The sequence below is a fragment of the Kogia breviceps genome, chromosome 4, assembly GCF_026419965.1.
Source record: "Kogia breviceps isolate mKogBre1 chromosome 4, mKogBre1 haplotype 1, whole genome shotgun sequence".
Lineage (NCBI taxonomy): Eukaryota > Metazoa > Chordata > Mammalia > Artiodactyla > Physeteridae > Kogia > Kogia breviceps.
Genome location: NC_081313.1, coordinates 175788138 through 175810351, shown reverse-complemented (window position 1 = coordinate 175810351; position 22214 = coordinate 175788138). Strand labels below are relative to the sequence as shown.

The 22214-nt window shown below is 52.7% G+C and overlaps 2 protein-coding genes and 1 long non-coding RNA gene across 4 annotated transcripts in view; 1 reads left to right on the top strand and 2 right to left on the bottom strand.

Annotated features, from left to right (window-relative positions):
• The window catches only part of COL5A3 (collagen type V alpha 3 chain), a 38757-nt gene extending 33517 nt beyond the window's left edge, over window positions 1-5240 (bottom strand). For both annotated transcript variants that reach the window (XM_067032840.1, XM_059059839.2), the window contains exons 1-4: window positions 5041-5240; window positions 1053-1211; window positions 770-959; window positions 538-694 (exon numbers count right to left, since the gene is read on the bottom strand). In XM_067032840.1, the coding sequence (XP_066888941.1) occupies window positions 538-694; window positions 770-959; window positions 1053-1211; window positions 5041-5128 (594 nt within the window). In that variant the 5' untranslated portion in view covers window positions 5129-5240. The remainder of the gene's footprint in view (window positions 1-537; window positions 695-769; window positions 960-1052; window positions 1212-5040) is intronic.
• A 1898-nt stretch (window positions 5241-7138) lies between these two features.
• RDH8 (retinol dehydrogenase 8) lies at window positions 7139-12657 on the top strand. The gene is made up of 6 exons (XM_059059832.2): window positions 7139-7241; window positions 9598-9759; window positions 10638-10817; window positions 11809-11902; window positions 12114-12297; window positions 12407-12657. The coding sequence occupies exons 1-6, from the start codon at window positions 7139-7141 to the stop codon at window positions 12620-12622; spliced, it is 939 nt and encodes a 312-aa protein (XP_058915815.1). The 3' UTR covers window positions 12623-12657.
• Window positions 12658-14912: 2255 nt separating this feature from the next.
• Window positions 14913-16715, bottom strand: LOC136794192 (uncharacterized). Its single transcript, XR_010840578.1, has 3 exons — window positions 16666-16715; window positions 15853-15895; window positions 14913-15460 (listed from the first exon to the last, which is right to left on the bottom strand). It is a non-coding gene; the product is annotated as an uncharacterized lncRNA (long non-coding RNA).
• Between the last annotated feature and the right edge of the window lie 5499 nt (window positions 16716-22214).

Sequence of the window (22214 nt, the reverse complement as noted above, 5' to 3'; positions counted from 1 at the left end):
CCCCGAAACTCCTCTGCCCCAAAACACTGAGAGGGGGAGGATTCTTTCGGGGTGACACCAAACCACAACCACAAGCCACACCCCACAGCATCTGTCCCATCAGAGGCACGTTTGTTCCTTCACTCGCGGCACATGGTGACACCTACCGCGTGCCAGGTGCCCTTCAAGGTACTGGGGATGAGGAGGGAAACAAGATGACGAGGTCCCTGGACTCATGACACACGTAACAGCCACCACATCGAAAACACATCTGTCACCGAGCCACACGACCCCATGCCTTGCCGGCGTCACACACCCTCACAGCCTTATCCTCCCACCGCAGGCCACGTATGCACCATCACAAACGATCAGCTCATGGCTTTACAGTCTCACAGGCCCATGCCACAGAGATGCACCATGATGCCTGGCGCCCCCTTCCCCGGCTTCCTGGCGCGAAGTTGAAGCTGGATAGTTCCCTTCTCCGTTCTCTTCTCCAGGTTCAGGCTGTGGACAAATGTCCCTCCCACCTTCTGCCTCAGTTTCCCCCAAAAGCGCTACCTCAAAAGTCTCCTCCCCGAGGTCCTGGGTCCCCAGCACGGTCAGTCCAGCTGTGCTGATGAATCGGGGTCCCTGGCTCAATACGGGGGGCTGAGCTTCACAGTCAGACACCAGGGTCACCGTCCCACCATCCACACTGACCGCCGCACGGTGCCACCTGCAAGGGGACAGTCTCAGTGGGGGCATGCTCTCAGCTCACCTCTCCTGGGACTCCCACCCTCCCCATATTCACCTGCCATCCGTGAGGTTGACCTGCTGGGGGAGGGGGCTGAAGGCGTCACCTAGGAGGTCCAGAGCCGGCCCCAACGCCAGGCCCAGCTGCCGGACGCCGCCCTCATCGTAGACGGACAGGAGGACAGACTGGTTGGCCGGCCGGCCCCGCAGAGTCATCAGCACGGAGAAGTTCTCAGGAAAGTGCCCGGCTGGGAGGACAGAGGGAGAGGGGCAGCTCAGAAGGCCCGACTGTGTGACCCATGCTCCCAGGATGAGCCACAGCCCCTCTCACCCTGACTCACCTTGAAAGAGCTCCCACGTGGGGACAGCGAGCGTGCCGGCCTTGCCCACCCCGAACGCCCGGTCGCCCTGCGGGACCCTCTGGGGGCAGAGGCCGGGACCCTCGGGGAGCCCAGCCTGGCCCCCCCGCACGCCCAGTGCCTTCAGCACATCCACGGGGTCTGCGACGGAAAGAAGCCAGGGTGCGGGGCAGTTACCACAAGCCAAGCACTCTGCGTGAGTGGTTCGGGTTTTGGGGGGGGACTCAGCTCCCCACCCCCCACCCCCACCCAGCTATGTTTGTGGGTCAGGGCGAAGGAGCAGGTCTGGGACGCATACCCCCCCACCACCACCACCACTCCACAGCTGTTCCAGCCTCATCAGCCTGTTGACTCCTGTTTTTTTTTCCCTTGGTTTTTGGTGAGAAAAATAAAAAGCTGACCTAGTTCTGAGATGAATCAAAGCTTCCTGGCCTGAGCCCCAGAGCCAAACTGTCCCCCTCTCCACACTCCCCCGCACCAGTTCCCCGGGGCTGCTTTCCAGGCCTGAAGCCCCCTTGCCAGGGGAAACCCGCTTAGAGAGGAGGGGCTCCCTGCATGTGTCCTCCCCACCTCTTCCCTGGGCTCTCCTCCCTCTGAGCTCCTCCTCGACCACCATCACCTGTGACCTCCTCCTTGACCTTCAACCCTCTTGACCTCCTCCTTGACCTTCAACCCTCGTGACCTCCTCCCTCTGGCCATTCTTTCTCTGACTCCCACTGATTTCTTCTGGCCGCCCCCTCTGACCTTCCTCTGCCTGACCCTGACCACCTCCTCCTCTGACTACCACCTGACCTCCTTCCCTCTTTCTATCCCAGTTTCTTTCATCTGACCTGTGGACCTCCCCATTTTATCACCCTCTCTGACCTTATCCTCTGATCACCTCTCTCTGATACCCTTCTGACCTCCTCCCTCTCATCCTCTCCCTCTCATCCCAGCAAAGGAAGGGACTGGTCCAGTGAGATCCTAACCCAGGCCGTCCTACCAGCCCCACCCTGTGTAGCCCGGCCACTGCTAAGTGGAACCACATGACTTGGGCAAGGGTGGGCGGGGGCGGGGGCTTCCCCTGAGCCCCAAACTCCTGCCTGATCTCCCCTCCCCCTAGCAGACTGTCCCACTGACCCCCTGACCCAGCCTCTTGGCAGGAGCCAGATTCTGCTATGACCTCACCCCAGGGGCGGCTCTACTGACCTCACCATTGGGATCCAGGGAGACAGGGGTTTGGATGAGGGCCCCCCCACCCCAGCTCCTCCTGGGTAAGCCCCCTCATTCTCCAGACTCTCCAGAGCCCCATTCCAACCTCAGCTCTCTCTTGCCCCCAACCTCTTTCTACTCTTTTTTTCTTCTCTCCCCCTCCCTGCCTTCTCTCTGTCCCGCTTTCTGTGTCCAACTCTGAATCAGTCTTTCTCTCTCCCTCCCTCTCTTACTTCCCAGCTCTCTCTCACTCTCTAGCTCTCTAGCTCTCTGTCTCTGCCTATTGGTACTTCCCTCAGTCTCACATCTGTTTCTCTCTGCATACCTCTCTCTCTGTGCCTCTCTCTATATATCTCTGTGTGTGGATTACCCCCTCCATCTCTCTCTCTCTCTCTCTCTCTCTCTCCCTCGGCACCCCCCCCCCAACCCTGCTGCCTCCACCGGCCCCATCTTTAATTGCCTGTTCTGTGGCTGGGTTGTTATTAAGAGGTATTTGGGTTACAGTCCCCTGGGGCTAAAATCTGGGCTCCCAGGCTCTGCTGACCACAAGGGTCACTCCCCCGTGGAATAATCATCCCAGCTACCCCCTCTCCCGGCGGGGGCCCAGGGGAGGGCTGAGGTCCATGATTCCACCCAGTGTGGCCCTCCCAGGCTCTCCTTTCATCCAGATTCCACTTTCTATGCACTGGGAAGGGGTTTCTCCTTGACCAACTGCTGATTAACATTTTAAAAGTCTTTCCCAGCATCTAACCCAAATGCCTCCTGCTTCAATCTGTGTTCCTTCTGTAATGACCTTTCAGAAACCAACTGCCCTTTCTTTCCATGGCTGGCTTTGTGACAAGGAGACACACAAGAGGCATTGAGCCCTGCCTGCAGGGCCAGGGGGCAGCAGTCTGTCAAGTAACTGGCTTGCCCTTCCCTCACAGATTCTCTCCTGTGCTGGTCAGGACCCCAGGGAGAGGCTAGGTGGGGTCTAGGATGTGGAAGAAGGCAGGCAGGGACCGGGCTGGGTCATGGCTGGGACCCTCTCAGATGAGTAGGAGAGCCTAGGTGTGAGTGTCTGTGCACATAGGTACACGCGCGACTGTGTACATGCATGAGACTGCAAGCACTGTGTGAGACTCTCTACGGACCGGGGACCAGCTGAGCATGTGCTTTGCGGCGTGTCGATGTCTGTGAGTGTTTGGCCTATGATGGAGGGATTAGGTGCAGTTCTTTGACTTGTCCTGGGGTCCTGGCGCTGAGCTCGAGATCCTGCAGGTGATGCTCGGGAGTCTGTGATGGTAACAGCTCAGACTCGAGATGGAGGAGTGTGGTGATACGCGAGAGTGTGGCCAAGTCAGCGAGCGGGTGACTGGTTGAGAACGTCGACTGCGTTGTATGGATGCCAGTGGAAGCATGTGTGAGAGTCTGAAAGTGTAGGTGGGTGACAAGAGCTGTGACCACGTGGCGGGTGGCTGATGGGGTTGCCTTGGCGTGGGCCCCGGGGTGATTAACATTCCTCGTGTCCCGGGGGCCTTATATTCTGAGTGCACGCCTGAGATCGCACGACTGTGTGGATGTGTGACCGTGGGAGTGGGGCATAGGCCACTTTGGGATTATCCGCGTAAACACACACCTCTCTGGACTGCAGAGAAAAGGAGAAAGTGAGAAAGTGGGGGTGAGTGTGGTGGGGTCCTGAGTTCACCTTAGGGAGGGATTACGGGGAGGGCCTGACCTGGGGTATCTCAGACCAGGGAAGCGCCCCTCAATCACCACTTGAGGGACCACGACCTTCCCGAACCCCGGGGTGCCCCCGACCCAGAACCCTGCGGGGCGGGGCGCGTCGTCCAGCCAGATTCGCGCAGCTGGACGTGCGTCAGCGCTGACTCACCCGTCCGGCGGCCCCCGGGACCCCTGGGGGTCCCCTGAGAAATTGCTCGGAAAAAAACACCCGAGGCTCACTCAGCTTGGGGCAGCAACCTCCACTCCCCCCGCCCCCGCCTGCGCCCCGCCCGCGCCCCGCCCCGCCTCGCCCCGCGCCCCGCCCCGCCTCGCCCCTCACCAAGGCCCTCCCGAGGCCCTGTCCATGGTGCTGATCCGGCTCAGGGGAGTACGGGGAGGGGGAAGGGGGGCAGAGATGGGGGGGAAAGGAGGTGGGCGCGCGCTAATTAGGGGCAGAGGAGAAAGAGGGGGAACAAGGTGAAGCTATCTGGGGAGACGCAAAGGGAGCTCTGGATCCCAGATCAACCCTCTCCCCTACTAGTCCCCGCTCACCCTCCACCATCCCCCTGAGAATTATCCTCGTGGGCAAGTATTTAGGCTCCCAAACCACAACCACAGTCCTCAGAGGGTCACCCAGAGACACACAATCACACGCATAACACACACACGGTTACTCGCAAAATCAGCCCCACGACTCAGTCACACACACTCGCCCGGGGGCCCCATCCCATCACCCAGACCCCTTCAATCGTCGTCATGTCCCGCACGCAGCGCACACAGAGCTTCACTCCAAATGGCCGCATGCACACTGTCACACACATGTATACCCATACACTGCATTCATTCCCGCGCACCCACCAGGAGACAGGGTCGCACGTTTCCCCGACGCCCCCCGCACCAAGCTGTCGCACTCACAAACCGCCCCCGAGTCCGACGCTCGCCCCGCAACACCACACCGAAGCCACGCGCAACGTGCACGGCCCCCATGCACGCCCCCGACTCCCGACTCCACGCCGTCTTTGGGGGCCTCGACGCATCCTGCACTCCGGGTCCTATTTTCTCCCTCCCGGCTCACCGGCCTGCGTCCGGGGGAGAAGCTGCAGAGAGGCCAGGAGCAGGCAGAGGCCGGCCCGCGGCTGGCCCGGGCCCCGCCGACTCCCCATTCCCGCGGGACCCACACTCAAGGCGGGGGACCAGCCGGGGCGGCTGCGGGGCGCGGCGACTCCACGGGTTCGGGGCACTCTCGCGGCGGCCGGCTCCACTCGGGATCCACAGGAGACTGCCCGAGACCCCGCCCTGGCCTCGCCCTGCGCTCCAGCTCCGGGCCAGGCGGAGCTCGCGGAAGGGTGGGGGGGTGGGGGGGGTAGCCGACAGCTGGTGGGTGGAATTGGGAAAGTTTGTGCTGAGCTCTGATTGCCCAGCTAGGGGTGGAGCCCTGGGCCGGGAGCCGGGCCCTTCTTGCCCCACCCCACAGGGTCGGAGGAGGGTCACTCCCACCCACCCTTAGAATCCGGGGTCCCAGCCTTAGCCCAAACCCTTTTCTCCTAACAGGCCCCGTCAAAGGAGACCTTACTCCCATGCAAACCTGCGGCCTCCATCCAGGCCCTGGAATTAGGGGGTACAGCCTTATACCAGATCCTTTGTCTCAGCCAGGCCCCCAAATTCTGATGCCAAATTCTCACCCACCTGCCTGGTCCCACAATAAGAGCTACCCACCTCACTCCATACTTTCCCTGCAGGTCCCTAAATAAGGGATCTTCACCCCACCTCAAACTTCACCCCAGATTCCAAAATGGGGTCCCTAGCCCCACCCCCAAACCCTCACCACAGATTGCAAAACACAGTTCTCACAGTTCTTTCTTCCCCCCAAACTCTTAATCTTCAAATAAAGGCTCCAACCTGCATAGCCCTCTTCTCCCTGACTCAGGCCCCAGATGGATGCCCCAGCTCCATTCTCACACATGGCCCATTAAATCCGGGAGGACGGCCCTACCCTAAGCAGGGAACTGCCACAGGGAGGGGTGGATCCCTGCCATTCCTGGGGTGGGGCAGAACCCCGCCTCACCCCACTGGGACTCCCCCGCCCCCACGTGAGGAGGCCCCAGCAGATCAGGTCGGGTGGAGCTGTCTGTGCAATTGAACAAGCACAGACATGCAGGATCTGAAAGAGCTTCCGCAGGGAGGAACCCAAGGGGCATATCCCGGGCCCTGAACTGCCCACTGCCCGCCCCCGCCCCGCCCCCGCCCCCGCCCCGAGGCCAAGAGGGAGAAGCCGGCAGTGTCTCCCTCCCAGCCTCTGGCTCCTCAGACAAAGAGACTCTGTGTCCTTAGGGAGGAGGGGGTGGGGCCGCATCTGGCCTGAGGGGGAGAGGGGGGCCCTCCGTAGGGGGAGGAGAGGGAATCTCCCCAAGCTGCTCCTCTTCCCTCTCCAGGGACATCAGAGACTAAGACTTTTCTAGCTAAAAGACTCATAAAGTTCCTGCCCTGCCTTGCTCTCCTGGGAAGAGCTTCCTTTAATCTAATCCCACCTTCTGACATTTCTGCCCATTCTCTTTGAACGGACCCTTCTGGGACCACACTCTCGGTCACCTCTCTCCCATCACAGATTCCTTTTATTTTTTTGCAGTACGCGGGCCTCTCACTGCGGTGGCCTCTCCCGTTGCGGAGCACAGGCTCCGGACGCGCCGGCGCAGCGGCCATGGCTCACGGGCCCAGCGCTCCGCGGCACGTGGGATCCTCCCGGACCAGGGCACGAACCCGCGTCCCCCGCATCGGCAGGCGGACTCTCAACCACGGCGCCACCAGGGAAGCCCCAATCACAGATTCTTTGCCCAGAGTAGAGACAGCAAGAGAACACCTCCATTTATTCCCCACCCTCCCTGAAACTGCCCCCAGCCCTGGATAAATTTATCATCATAACAAAAGCCCCCAGTTTTGAGTGTAGCCGTGAGAGGACATTTTTGACAGATAAAAAGGAAGGGACTCTACTGAAGTGAAGGGATCCCCCCAGCTGCCTGCCCAAAGTCAGTTCATAACTGGGGGCTCCCAGGGCCCCTTCATCCTGCAGGGGGTCAGGTGGGGGGTGCTTAGGAGGGGACAGATGATCAGAGGATGGGCGGCAGGAGGCAGGTGCTGGCCAGCAGAGGTCACGCGTCCAGGAAGGGATCATCAACATGGCCGACGCACCCCGGACTGTACTGATCTCGGGATGCTCCTCGGGAATTGGCCTGGAGCTCGCAGTGCAGCTGGCTCGTGACCCCAGGCAGCGCTACCAGGGTAAGGGGACCGGGGTGAGGCTGCGAAGGACAGGGGTGGGCATGGCCTCCCAAGACCCTTAGCTCTCCCAGCACTATGTCCACTAGTCCACGACTTCGACTGCATTTGTGGGCTTGGGGGAGACCCAGGACACATGGAGGCCCCCCTCCCACCTCTGCCTGTGAATCATCCCCTCATCCAAAGAATATTCCTGATGCACCTATCGGGTGCCAGATTCTAGGTGCTAGAGACACAGCTGCGAACAAAATAGACAAAAATCTCTGTTCTAGGTAGTGATGTAGTGGGGGAGGTGAGGGAGAACAAACAATAAACAGATTTTAAAATTGTATTATGTGCCTAGTGCAGTTAAGTGGTCAGAAGCAAAATACAGCAAGTGGGGTGGGTGTGGGTGATATTTATTTTTAGAAGGGCTGGCTGGGGAGGGCTTCTCTGAGGTTTCACTAAGTCATTCCCTAAGAGTCCCCACCCCCACTCCTCCCCAGATTAACGCTCCCAAGATAAGCCTCTTAAGTGACCCTGACCTTGAGGGTTTAAGGAAGAGGGGGCTCTAGGTCTAGAGACTCGGCCCCCTGCCACTCTGGAATCAATGACCCCAATCTGCACCCCACCCATGGGAACCTCTGACCCAGAGCACACTGGAGCCGAAGTAAGCAAAGGGCTTTTACTTAAGAGGAGGATGCAGGGGTGAGGGCATTGCCCCAGTTGGCAGAGTTGCTTCTCCCAGCCCTCTACCCTCTGTCTTAGAGACATGCACAGCTTTGGGTGTGACGGTCAGGGTGCCAGCGTGCAGAGAGGCGATTGTGCAGCGTGTGTCGCTGTGGGCTGGCAGATGAGTGTCTAACACTGCTGAAGGGTGATGCTTATTGACTGCTTGCAATGTGCCAGGCTTCCATCTAAGTGTTTTGCATATAGAAAGTCATTTAATCCCCACATCACCCCGGTAAGGTGGACACTATCATTTGCCCCATCTTAGAAATGAGGAAACTGAGGCACCGACTGCTAAAGGTGGAACTTGCCCAGTCTGGAACGTGGCAGAGTCTGGATCTGAACTCAGGTAGCCCAGCCCCCCGGCCCCATGCTTGTCACTATATGTAGATGCATGCGGCCCCATTCATGGGCTCACAGACAACATGCAAATGTGTACGTGATTGTGGGTGCAGTCGTTAGGGGGGGCGGGTGCAAACATGTGTACAGGTGCATGAGCTCAGCACTCAGAGGAACCCAAGCTGAAATCTCAGTTCTCACACTTGCTAGGGGTGGAGCAGGCAAGAAACTTCACTGTGTCGAGCCTCTGTGTGTTAATGGGGATAATAATCTTACCTACGTGTTCTGATTACAATTGCTAAAATCAAATCACCCCAAAATGTATGGCATAAAACAGCTGCAGTCATCTATGTCTCATGGTTTACAAAGGTCATGAATTTGGAAGGGCTCAGCTGGGCACTTCGGGCTCCGGGTCAAAGGCTCACAGAGGAGACTGGAACATGTCAGGGCTAGGCAGGCATGTCTCTCTCTTCCAGTGATCTTTCTATCTGGGCGAGCTTGGGCTTCTTCCCAGCATGGTGGCCTCAGGACAGCTGGGCTGCTACAGGGTGGCTGAAGCCTGCAAGAGTGGGTATTCCAGCAAGCAAAGCAGAAACTGCAACATCTTTTCCATCCTAATCTCAAAAGCCACACAGTGTTACCTTTACCATAGTCTATTGATTCCCAGCTAGCCACAAGATTCAAGGGGAGAGGAATCAGATTTCATGGGCTGATGGGTGAGCAGCTAGGTTCTAGAAGAGCGTGTGTGATAAAAGATGTTGAGACCATCTTTGGAAAATAAGTCAGTGACCTAATCATAGGATTCTTGTAAGGATTAGAGTTAGTGTTTATAAATGTGTCTAACATATTATCTGGCATATAGTAGGTGTTCAATAAATTGGAACCTTCGTTGATGATGCAAATGGGGCTATTCATACTTGCATGTGCATATTTGCACATAAGTTGACTTTAGGTGTGCATGCGTTTCTTTTCTCAAGCCATCTGTTCTGTATTTATTTTATTGTCTTACCTACCGGTTTTGAATTCTGTGACTTTATCTTATTTCATGCAATAGCCTCAGCACCTAGAATAGGGCACAGGGTGTAGTAGATGCTCAATAAATGTTTGCCAGATGAGTGGATGGATGGATAGAAGTATATACAAATATCTGTACACAAGTATGCATTTGTGGTTGTATGGCGAATGTAGGTGTATAAATCTGTGGGCCTCCATTCCTCTGTGACTACTCATGCAAAATATCACAGGAACATGTAAGTCTACGCACCGGGTAAAGGAATCTAGTGCCTGCTCCAACTCTGTTCTCTGTCCCCAGTGGTGGCCACCATGAGGGACCTGGGAAAGAAGGGGACACTGGAGGCAGCTGCTGGGGAGGCTCTGGGTCAGACCCTCACCGTGGCCCAGCTGGACGTGTGCAGTGATGAGTCAGTGGCCCAGTGTCTCAGCTGCATCCAGGGAGGGGAAGTGGACGTGTTGGGTGAGTCTGAGCATCCCCTGGGGTCCCTCGCCCCCTCCCTGGCCTAAGCATAAACCCTTATCACAGCAAGTTGTTATTTCCAGTGTCTGGGCACTAACTCTCTTGTTTCCCTAATATCCTCTGACTCTGGACAAAAGGGGTAGATCAGTTGCCTAAGAGCCCAGGATACCATTCAGTTTATTAGAAATATACGAAATATCCTGAGACCTGGGGATAGGGTGGATTTTATCAGCTAGAAATTCTCACATATGGAGAAAAACATATGTGGTTGGGAAAATTAATTTGATGAGTCATTGTGGGAAAGGAGCATGATGAAGAAGCAACTCATGGTCCCTAAACGGTCTTCTGAGGAGGATGTGGCCGTTTTGATGCAATTTGGAGTCAGAGCTGAATTGCTCATGCATTAAAGTGGAGGCTGTTCCCAGCAGCCCTCTTCCCCACCCAGGGTTCAGAGTCCCCTATAACAAATGCTGAACTATATTTAAAGATTATCAATGCTGGGGCTTCCCTGGTGGCGCAGTGGTTGGGGGTCCGCCTGCCGATGCAGGGGACGCGGGTTCGTGCCCCGGTCCGGGAGGATCCCACGTGCCGCGAAGCGGCTGGGCCCGTGAGCCGTGGCCGCTGAGCCTGCGCGTCCGGAGCCTGTGCTCCGCAACGGGAGAGGCCACAGCAGTGAGAGGCCCGCGTACCGCAAAAAAAAAAAAAAAAAAAAAAAAAAAAAAGATTATCAATGCTACACATTTGTCCCCCCAAGGTACCTTGGACTAGCCCTGAACCTGGAGTGGGGGAGGGGTGGGATAATTTAGGGAGTGTCCCTGGGGGAGTGACACTAGAAGGGTTGGGGGACTGCAAAGTAACCCTCAGCCCTACCCCCTTAGTGAATAATGCTGGAGTGGGCCTGGTGGGGCCCTTGGAGGGGCTCAGCCTGGCTGCCATGCAGAACGTCTTTGATACCAACTTTTTCGGGGCCGTCCGTCTGGTCAAAGCTGTACTTCCTGGCATGAAGAGGAGACGACAGGGCCACATCGTGGTGGTCAGCAGTGTCATGGGGCTGCAAGGTGAGCCCTGGGGACGCACACCCCTGGGAATCCTCTGACCCTCTGACCCTCCCCCGGCTGGAAGGTTGGCAACTGGGTTTTATAGCTCATATTCCCTAAATAGGCCTGCATTGAGAAGCATTCTGCAGCTCAGAAGGAAAAAGTTCTGGGATAGATTAACTATGTCTACCACGGTACAGGAGTAGACAGGGGTGGTATAGATGCTGCCAAAGGCCATCCACATCCATTATCGACCCCACTTCTGGAAACTTCCAAAAGTTTCTTCCAACCATCCCACAAAAGCAAAGGAACCATCAGCACTCCCCCCGAGGCTCCTTCTTGCCAAACACCTCCAGCCTGGCTCCAGAGACTTCTAGATTTGGGGCTCTGAGGTTCTGCAGGAAGAAGAGCAGAGATTGACTAATGATGTCTGCTATGGGCCTACCGTGGAGGCCATCTACTTGCCATCCTTTCTCCCAGGCCCTTCCCCCTTGAACCTCTCTAGACTCCCTTCCTTTCCCTGGAAATTTCCTCGGATCTGCCCCCCTCCCCTGCAGTCCCCTAAGGAATCCACCCTACTTGTTACCCTGTCATGGAAAGCTGCATTTACTCGGCCCCATCCCTTCAGCTGCTCTTCCAGCTCAACCTCCTGATCTTGGAAGGGAGGGGGACACATTCACTGCTCAACAGAGACCAATAAAGACCCTGGTGAATGGCGCTTGCCCTTGGGGACCCTGGGCATCCCACGCCCAAGTGGCCCAAGGGTTTAGAGGATAGAGGGAAATAGGAGAGTTCCCTGGGCTGAGGGTGGATGGAACACTGCCAGGAAGAGGTGGGACCTGGCACCCCAAGACTACCTCATCCTGACCCCATATGCTCCCATCAGGTTGGCCCCGGATACGCTCTGATCCCTAAATCCTCTTTGCTCTGTCTCCCAAGACCCCATCCCTCTGGACCTACAAAGCCCATCACCCAGACCCCCAAAGAGCCCACCTTCCTGTAATCCTCTCAGGTGTTGCGTTCAATGAAGTCTATGCGGCCTCCAAGTTCGCCATGGAGGGATTCTTCGAGAGTCTGGCTGTTCAGATGCTGCAGTTCAACATCTTGTGAGGCGGGCACTTGGACAGTGACAGGGGGATGAAGGCAGTGATGGGACGGACAAGGGAAGGGGAGGAGCGAGGAGATGGGAGAGCAAGGAGGCATGAAACAATGATGGGAGAAGCAGGGGAGTGAAGAGGAAAGGTGGACGGTAATGGGCAAAATGGGGCAGCGAGTGTGTTGGGGCTCAGGACCCTCTCCCACTACCCCTGTTCCCAGCATCTCCCTGGTGGAGCCGGGCCCGGTGGCCACCGAATTTGAAGGGAAGCTCCTGGAGCAGGTTTCCACAGCCGAGTTCCCAGGCACGGACGCTGACACCCTGAGCTACTTTCGGGATTTGTACCTCCCGGCCTCCAGGGAGCTCTTTCACTCTGTGGGACAGAGCCCACAGGATGTGGCCAAGGTGAGTGGGGGGCCCAGAGCCCCAGGACATGGCTCAGGTATGTGAGGGGGCCCGTCGCTACAGAACCCCCCTCTCCTTGGGACCCAAAGCTCAGGGCTCTACCCCACAGGTAATTGTCAAGGTCATCGGCTCAGCCAGACCACCCTTGCGCAGACAGACCAACGCCCGCTACACTCCGCTGACTGCCCTCAAAGCCATGGACCCCTCCGGCAGCCTGTATGTGCAAACCTCCCATCGCCTGCTCTTCCGCTGGCCACGCCTCCTCAACCTTGGCCTTCGATGTCTGGCCTGCAGCTGCTTCCGTACCCCAGTGTGGCCCCGGTGAGCAGAGCCTCACCCAACCCTCCTCACCCCTGAACAGCCAAGCCTCTTTGGTTCACATCCATCTCAGGCCATACAGACTCTCCACTCGTTCATTCATTCATTCATTCAGCAAACTCTGCTTGACCCATTCTGTGCCTGGGCATTGCTGGGACCCCAGAGAGCCCTCAGCCTCTAGACACAGACCCCTCTGCGGTCAGGGCTGGGGCAGAGAGAGGGGACCCTGGGACTCTGGAACCCTGGGCTGAGGAGCCCAGATCAGAGAGCTGGAGTCGTGTCTGGGAAGGCAAGGGAGGCTTCCTGGAGGAGGGGGCATTGTTGCTGGACCTTGAAGGATGAGACAGACTTCCTCAGTCAACCTCTGGGCTTCGTTATCTTCGGTCTGTGGATTCTGGGATGATCCAGGCATCACCATCCCTCCTCCCCGCCTATACACACAGCCAAAGCTGGTTTGACTAAGGGGTCTCCAGACTTTTCTGGTCACATACTCCATCAGTAAAATGTGTTTGTGCATACACCAGCAATGTATGTATATTTTTTCACAAAATATATATTTGTAACCACTAGCAATCACTGTATTTAATAAAGTTCAATTTCTTACATCTAAATAAAAAATTAAAAAGCAATAGGGTCTGTCTCACACCTATTGGCATGGCTACATCCAAAAAAATTTGCCCAGAAAATAACAAGTGTTCACAAGAATGTAGAGAAATTGGAACCCTGTGCACTGTTGGTGAGAATGTAAAATGGTACAGCCACTATGGAAAACAGTATGGCAGTTCCACAGTGAAATAGAATTATCCTATGACTCAGCAATTCCATTCCTGGGTATTACCTGAAAGAATTGAAAACAGGGTCTTGAAGAGATACTTGTATACCCATGTTCAGAGCAGCCTTGCCCACAATAGGCAAAAGGTGGAAGCAACCCAAATGTCCATCAACGGGTTACTGGATAAACAAAATGTGATCCACCCATACAATGGAATATTTATTCAGCCTTAAAGAGGAAAGAGATTCTGGGCTTCCCTGGTGGCGCAGTGGTTGAGAATCCGCCTGCCGATGCAGGGGACAGGGGTTCGTGCCCCGGTCCGGGAAGATCCCACATGCCGTGGAGCGGCTGGGCCCGTGAGCCATGGCCGCTGAGCCTGTGCGTCCGGAGCCTGTGCTCCGCAACGGGAGAGGCCACAACAGTGAGAGGCCCCCCTACTACCAAAAAAAAAAAAAAAAAAGAAATGCGCATGCGCAAGAGGTCTTTACCCAGGAGGCTCACCCCAGGATTACATCAATCAATTTCCTCCACCTTTGGCTTCCGGTTACGATGGGTTCTGCCAGTGGGAGGGGAAAGGCCACGGCGTTTGTACCTCACGCTCCTCCCATGCAGGTCACTGTGGATTCGCAGCAACCCTCTATCTCAGCCCCAGCTCCAGTTTCTGAGAACCACTCCCTCCTTTTGCCTCTTTCAACTAAAGATGGTGATGGGACCCCACGGTTGCCAGCAGGGCGGCACGGCTCCTTAGCCCCAACCCTTCGCTTAACCATTGTTTCTGTCCTCTTCACTTCCCAAATTACTCATTGTGAGTGTGCTGTCTCTTTCCATCCAAGATGCTGACTGATGTAACATATGCACTTGACAAAGCAGAGAAGCAAAATGCATACACACTAGCCCACCATCAGACTCTACCATTAGAACATTATCGATATTCACTGTCTGCCTCACCCCAAAGGTCTCCACTGTCCTGAATTTTACGTCCAGCATTCTCTTGCTTTAAAAAAAAAATCCTTTAGAACTCTACGTAATATTCTGTAATAACCTATATGGGAAAAGTATCTGAAAAGGAATGGTTATATGTATATGTATAACTGAATCACTTTGTTATACACCTGAAACTAACACAGCATTGTACATCAACTATACTCCAATAAAAAATAAAAATTAGGGCTTCCCTGGTGGCGCAGTGGTTGAGAATACACCTGCCGATGCAGGAGACACGGGTTCGTGCCCTGGTCCGGGAAGATCCCACATGCCGCGGAGCAACTAAGCCCGTGAGCCATGGCCGCTAGGCCTGCGCGTCCAGAGCCTGTGCTCCGCAACGGGAGGGGCCACAACAGTGAGAGGCCCGCATACCGCAAAAAAAAAAAAAAAAAAAAAAAAAAAAAATTAAATTAGAAAAAACGTTTTAAAAATTCCTTTAAATAATTTATTTTAAAAGACACATTTATCTCCTTACCAAGAAGAAAAAGCCATCATACCCACCATCAGTGAAGCTGAACTCGATATTTATTTGCAGGTGGCACATACAGTATTCCAAACCCCCTATGTGTAGACTCTTGGTGCAAGAAAACACCAGACCTCCTCTCCCAGCTTCTCTTGCAGCTAGAGGGTGAGCATGTGACCCTGATTCCACTCTGCACATGCACAGGATTTAGAATTGAGAGTTGGCCACCCACAGAAGGGATCAGGAAGAGGATGTAGCAGAAGCGACAGGAGCATGGCATTGCCAGCGTTGGCAGCAAAAACCAGAGCCTCTGGTTGGTTTCAGGGGGTGGTGACTTAAGCTGTGATCTTAGCTGCTGCCCTGCGCTGCCACTTTGTCCCTTTCAATCTTCCAAGGCTGGTGATTCCGTGAGCCCTCAGGATCTACCCGAGAAATTCCTTTGCAGCTTAAATCACACTGAGTCAGTTTCTGTTGCATATAAGGAAGAATCATCATCAATCCAAATGGCAACTATAAAAACAAATGCAGGGCTTCCCTGGTGGCGCAGTGGTTGAGAATCCGCCTGCTGATGCAGGGGACGCGCGTTCGTGCCCCGGTCCGGGAAGATCCCACATGCCGCGGAGCGTCTGGGTCCGTGGGGAGAGGCCCACGTACCACACACACACACACACACACACAAAAAAAAAAAAAAACAAATGCAGTGTGGTGAGGGATGCTGTTATTAAATTCCAGGTGGATGCTACTGGTGACCAGCAGATATTGGCCAAAGCTCAGAAGGTGATAATAACAAGCTAACCCTTGACTCTTTATTTCTACACTCATGCCCCCACCACCTCATCTTTACATCCTAGCTGCTCAAGCCAAAAATCTTGGCGTCGTCTCTATTTTCTCTCTTTCACACCTCACAGCTAATCTATCAGGAGATCCTGTTCACCTGACCTGCAAAGTATATGCAGAACCAACCACTTCAAAACACCTTCTTGCTCCCTAACCTACTCCAACCACCATGATTTCTCACCTGGAATATTGCACCAGCCTCCTCCTCTTCTGCATTTTCCTCCCTGCATATAGATATAAAAATATCTTTCAAAGAGGTAAAACATTCACAGTGCTTTTTAAAATAAAAAACATATATGAGGAAATATTTTTTAAACAATTCTCTTACCCTCATCTTTCCTCAATTGCCCAATTCCTGATTCCCGCCCCCACTGCCTGTTGTAAATTGCGTGAGTTATTTATCCAGGTTTTCTTTCTGATTATACAAGGGATTAAAAAACCTGATGAATGGATAAACTGTGATATATACACACAAAGGAATAGTATTCAGCCTGAAAAAAGAAGGAAATTCTGACGTGTGCTACAACATGGATGAACCTTGAAGACATTATGCCTAGCGATATAAGCCGGATATAAAAGGACAGATATATTGCATGACTCCATTTATATTAGGTACCTAGAGTATGCAAATTCGTACACAGAAAGTAAAATAGTGGTTCAAAGAGTCTGGGAAGGGGGAATGGGGAGTTAGTGTTTAATGGGGACAGAATTTTAGTTTGGGAAGATAAAAAGAGCTCTGGAGATGGATGGTGGTGATGGTGGCACAATAATGTGAATGTGCGTAATGCCACGGAACTGTACGCTCAGAAATGGCCCAAACGGTAAATTTTGTGTTGTGTATATTTTTTCACAACTTTAAAAGTAAATATGGAGTATTTTAGTGGAAAAACATGAATATTCACTTTTTAAACTTTTTCACAAAAAGCAACATACTATACACATAAGTGTGAACTTTGGTTCTTTCCTTGAATAATACGTCTTAGGAGTTTCTCACCTCAGCCCAAGAAGACCTCCTCATTCTTTGGTTCAGCTGCAATATATTCCACTGTGTAGATGGACAATAATCTATGCAACTGATCCTGTAGTGACGAATCTTTGGGCTCTCTCCAATCTTTGGCTATGATAGAAATAGCTGCAATGAATAACCTTGTGTTTATATATCGTTTCACACATTGCAAGCATTTCTGTCATAGGATTACTTGGCCAAAGAAACTAAGCATTTGTAATTTTTATGAACATCATCAGTTTCACCTCTACTGGGGAGGACTGATGTCCACATGTTAACATGCTTACTTCCCCCATAGCCTCACCATACTGGGCATTATGGTTCTTCCAAGTTTTGCTGATCTAATGCATAAAAATTAGTATCTCACATTTCTCTTATTTTAACTTGCATTGCTCTTATCATGAGTGAGGCCCAGTGTCTTTTAGTGTGTTAAAGAATATTTGTGTTTCATTTTTTGTGGACATTCTGACTACAACTTTTGCTCAATTTTTTTTTCTATGGGATTGTTTATATTTTATTATTAATTCTTAGAAACTCTTTATATATTATGAACATTAAGGGGTCTAGGGTAGGAAGTGCAGATACTTTTTCTCAGTTTTTTTTTTAACTTTTCTGGTATTTGGTCTTATTTTTATGTTGTGGAATTATTCTTCTTTATCGTCGTTGTTATTTTTGGATTTCAAGTCATAGGAACAAAGGCCATCCCCAGACTAATTTTTTAACACAGAAAGAAAATGTCACTCCCCTTTTCAAAACTCTCCACTGGTTCTCTCTCTGACTTAGATTCAGATCCACAATGATGTGGCCTCCTACGCGATCTGATCCCTGAATATTCAGCTTAGATTATATCCCACTCTCTCCCTATCAGTCACTCCATTCCCAGAACATGGACCTCCTTGCTGTTTCTTAAACACTCCACACACACTTCCACCTCAGGGCCTTTGCACTTGCTCGTCCCTCTGCCTAGAATACTTTTTTCCCAGATATCCACATGTCTCCCTCCTTCAACTCATATAGGGACTCAAATGTCACCTCCTCAGAGAGGCCCCCTCTCTATCCCCTGAACCTGCTATTTTTTTAAAATTAATTTTTATTTATTTATTTTATTTTTGGCTGTGTTGGGTCTTCGTTGCTGTGTGCGGGCTTTCTCTAGTTGCGGTGAGCAGGGGCTACTCTTTGTTGCAGTGTGTGGATTTCTCATTGCGTGGCTTCTCTTGTTGCGGAGCACGGGCTCTAGGCACGCAGGCTTCAGTAGTTGTGGCCTGAAGGCTCTAGAGTGCAGGCTCAGTAGTTGTGGTACATGGGCTTAGTTACTCTGCGGCATGTGGGATCTTCCCGGGCCAGGGCTCGAACCCACGTCCCCTGCATTGGCAGGCAGATTCTTAACCACTACGCCACCAGAGAAGTCCCATCCAATTATTCTTAATTTACTGAAACTTTTTGGTCTCAGCCTAAATATCACTTCCTTCAGGAAGCCTTCCTTGACTCCCCAGGCTAGATGACATGGCAGGCTCCTCTGCGCCCTTGCAGCTTCTTATTTATGGGTAGTTCTCCCTGGCCCAGCTGTGAGCTCTGTGGGGACACATATTGAAATTCCACGGTGCTTTCAGACCCAGTAATCAACCCCAAACATGATTGCTAAATTATTCTTTCTCCTCTCTTAGCAATAAGCTTCTCTTGAAAACTCTCACTGCCTTCAGAAACCTCCTTTGACCCGCAGAGGAGGCATGCGATTCCCTTAGGGATCTGGAAGCAAAGCCAGTTCTTAAAGCCCTGAGGAAACCAAGAAATGACCCAAGGAGCCTTGGCTGGGACTGGAAGTGACCAAACTGGGCACATCCCGGCATACCGTCCATGCTAAGAAACTCCTGACACCTCCTACCAGAGCGATCAACCGTACCTCTCTGAGCCTCAGTTTCCTCATCCGTAGAATGGAAGAGTTGGTGGAGAGAAAGTCGCAGTAAGTGCAGGAACTTAGTAGGTGTACCATCAATGACAGACGTTCGTTGTTATGTGGCTATGGGTGTTATTCTCAGACTTTCCCGGGAAGCCTCGGGCTGCAAGCCCAGGAGGAGCGGGTGAAAACAGAGGGCACACATCCCTGCGAGGCCGTCCCGCCCGCCCCGGCCTCGCTGCAAACGGGTTGTCCCAGGGAGGGGAAGGCGGGCGGAATCTGAGCTGCAGCAGCAGCTGCTCTAGGCTAGAGGCCAAAGTCCCCTCCCTCCTCCACTGACATTCCTGCGGGAGGAGGCCGAGCGCTACTCTGCGTCCGGCCGAAGGTTCGCTGGCGCCCTCTCGTGGCCAAACTCGAGAGGTTGGACTTGACCACTGACAGCTGCCAGCAGACCTGGGTGGAGCCCATAGCTACTCTCCCGACCTCTTACCTTCCTTGGGCTCCCTCTTTGTTTTGTTCTGTTTTTTAATTGACGTACAGTTGATTTACAATGTTGTGTTAGTTTCTGGTGTATAACAAAGTGATTATATATATTTTTTTCATATTTTTTTCATTATGGTTTATCACAGGATACTGACTGTAGTTCCCTGTGCTATACAGCAGGACCTCGTTGTTTATCTATTTTATATATAATGGTTTGTATCTGCTAATTTGGGCTCCCTCTTAAGCCTGGATTCAGAAGCTCAGTCCCATCTCTTTACCTGCTGTGTGACCCTGAGCAAGTCACTTAACCTCTCTGTGCCTCAGCTTCCTATCTGTACAGTATTGGGCAGGACACTTCATTCTGCGATTTTTTCACCTGCAGAATGGGTCAGTGGGTCATTAGATTGCTGAGAGGATTCAAAGAGAGAGTCCAGGTGAAAGTGGCTACAGTAAATATCCACTCCTTGAGGGGTGGTTTCCATCCTGTTCACTGCTGTGTCCCCAGCAACAAAGCCAGCCATGCAGTAGGTGCTCAAATTTATTTTATTTATTTCATTATTAATTATTAAGCAAATGCTTATCATTCTTTTTTTGGGGGACCTGGACTGGAGTGGAGTGCAGGGATCAGGTGCATGAGATATGAATTCCTGCTATCACTCATTCACTCAGCATCCATTTCTGGCTCCATCCATTAGCTCAACTGAGTGGCAAGGTTATATCCCAAAGGACCCCACGCTGGTTGTTCTCCTGCCTCCTCTGCTGTTCGTTGGTACCCAAGGGCAGTTTTCCCTTCCTGGATCCACCTCCAAGTCAAAATAGAAACTCAAGGGAATTCCCTGACGGTCCAGTTGTTAGGACGCTAACAACTTCCACTGCAGGGGGAACGGGTTTGATTCCTATTCAGAAACTAAGATCCCACAAGCCTTGCAGTGTGGCCTAAATAAATAAATAAATAAATAAATGCTGCTTATTGCTAAAAAATAAAAATAAAAAAGGAAAGAAAAGAAACTCAAGAGACCTCTGCAGGCCTGAGTGTGCTGCAAAGAGGCCTGGATGCACCTACCTGGTAAAGATTCCCACTCGGGAGACAGACACTGGCACTGAGGAAGGAGCCCAGACTGGAGAGGGAGGTGAGAATAAAGCCTCTGCAGCCCCTCACCTTTGGATATCCCCCATTCTGGACACCTGGGAGCCCCTAGGATGGGGGCAGGGATGTGGACACCTGGTAGAAGGATGAAGATGTGCAGGGAGGGAGCTCACCCCCAGCCAAGAGAGAGCTGAACAGAACCACTGGAGGTTCCCTGAGAGACTGGGACAGCGGTGGAATATGCCACCCCAAACGGATACCAGTGTTCTAGAACTTTCTAAATTAGGTCTCACCTGCATCCCTCATCCAGGCTTTAATTCAATTCTGTTGATTTTTTTTGCTTCATAAGAGATTGTTGACCATAGACTTAAGAGCATTACCCATCCTCATGGTTCACCTGCCTGACCCGGGGTAAGTTGCTCATCCTCTCAGGGCCTCGGTTTCCTCATTTGTACAATGGGTGGTAATCCTTACTTCAGCTGTGAGACTTCTGTGAGTGTACATAGAGCATGTAGAACAGCGTCGTGCCCACAGTGGGTGCACGATAAATGCCTGAGGAATAAATGACTACCCTCTTTGTGTCTGACACACTCGGTTTCCCAAATCTCTACAAAGAAGTGGGCACACAGTGAACCCAAGTCACGGGAGGCTATGAGGTTTAAGGAGAAAGTAAGTTCTCAAAAAATGTCCACTCTAGGGACTTCCCTGGTGGCTCAGTGGTTAAGAATCCACCTGCCAATACAGGAGAAATGGGTTGGAGCCCTGGTCCAGGAAGATCCCACATGCCGTGGAGCAACTAAGCCCGTGCGCCACAACTACTGAGCCTGCGCTCTAGAGCCTGCGAGCCACAACTGCTGAGCCCACGTGCCACAACTACTGAAGCCCGCACGCCTAGAGCCCATGCTCTGCAACAAGACAAGCCACCGCAATAAGAAGCACGTGCACCGCAACTAGAGAAAGCCCCCTCACAGCAACGAAGACCCAATGCAGCCAAAAATAAAAATAAATAAAATAAATAAATTCATTTTTTTAAAAAAGTCTATTCCACACAAGCAGCAACTTTGTCTTTTGTGGTCACTGCTGTGTCCTCAGCATGCTAAGTAGGGCCAAGCTTGTAGTAAATATTTAATGAATTCTTGTGGGATAAATGTATATTATCATTGCTTGGGGAGGTCTGGGTCCCTGCAATAGGCGAGACTCTCCAAGCTGGCAGTATTGACTTCACAAAAGAAGAAAGAACCAGACAAACTTGTCTGCAGCCCCACCTGCTTTGAAGGGGCAGACACCACAAATTGGGTTCAACGTCTTTAATAGGGCATGTTAAACAGCCAGTGAGAATTATTTCAGGCCAGAGAAAGCCTTCTTCCAGGAATGCTGCAAGTAAGATGTGTTTTCCTCCCTGGTTTAATGTGTATAATTTGCCTGTTGGAAAAGGAGCCCAGAGAGATTGGCATGATTTAGGAACAATAGACAGTGGACGGTTTACCAAGTGTAATTGGCTCCTGCAAGGAAGGAGAAAAGCCATGCAGTGCTTGCTGGGCTCAGAAAGATCTGAAACCCGGTAAGAGCATTTGACCCATGCGTTTCCCAGAAGCTTCCACTGCAGTGGGTCCCCGGGGTCAGATGGCTAAATGCCATATGGCTGATCATTGCTCCAGTTGGAACAACTACCCCAGAAACTCTCGCCAGTTTCACAAGGGCAGAGGAGGGGACAGTCCTCTCTCCTCCTGCCCCTACCGGCCAATCCCAGCCAAGACTTGAGTACATGCCCAGGGCCACATGGCCCAGGCTCCCTGCTGGGGGAGGAGAGGGCTGCAGGATGCGACCCAATGGCTGATGGGAAAGGCAGCCCTCCTAACACCCTGGCCCCCAAGGCGTGGGTGGGGCCTGGAACACTTCTCAATGCAACTGTCCCCAGCCCCCCAACCCGCGGAGGATTGGCTGAGGAGGGCGGAGCAGACCCCTCGTCACCCATTGGATTTATGGGAATTTCCTCTCCGTGTCCATTTAGATATTAACTCGGCCAGGGTAAGCCAAGGCAAACAGAGCAGAGCTGGGGTGGACAAGAGGACA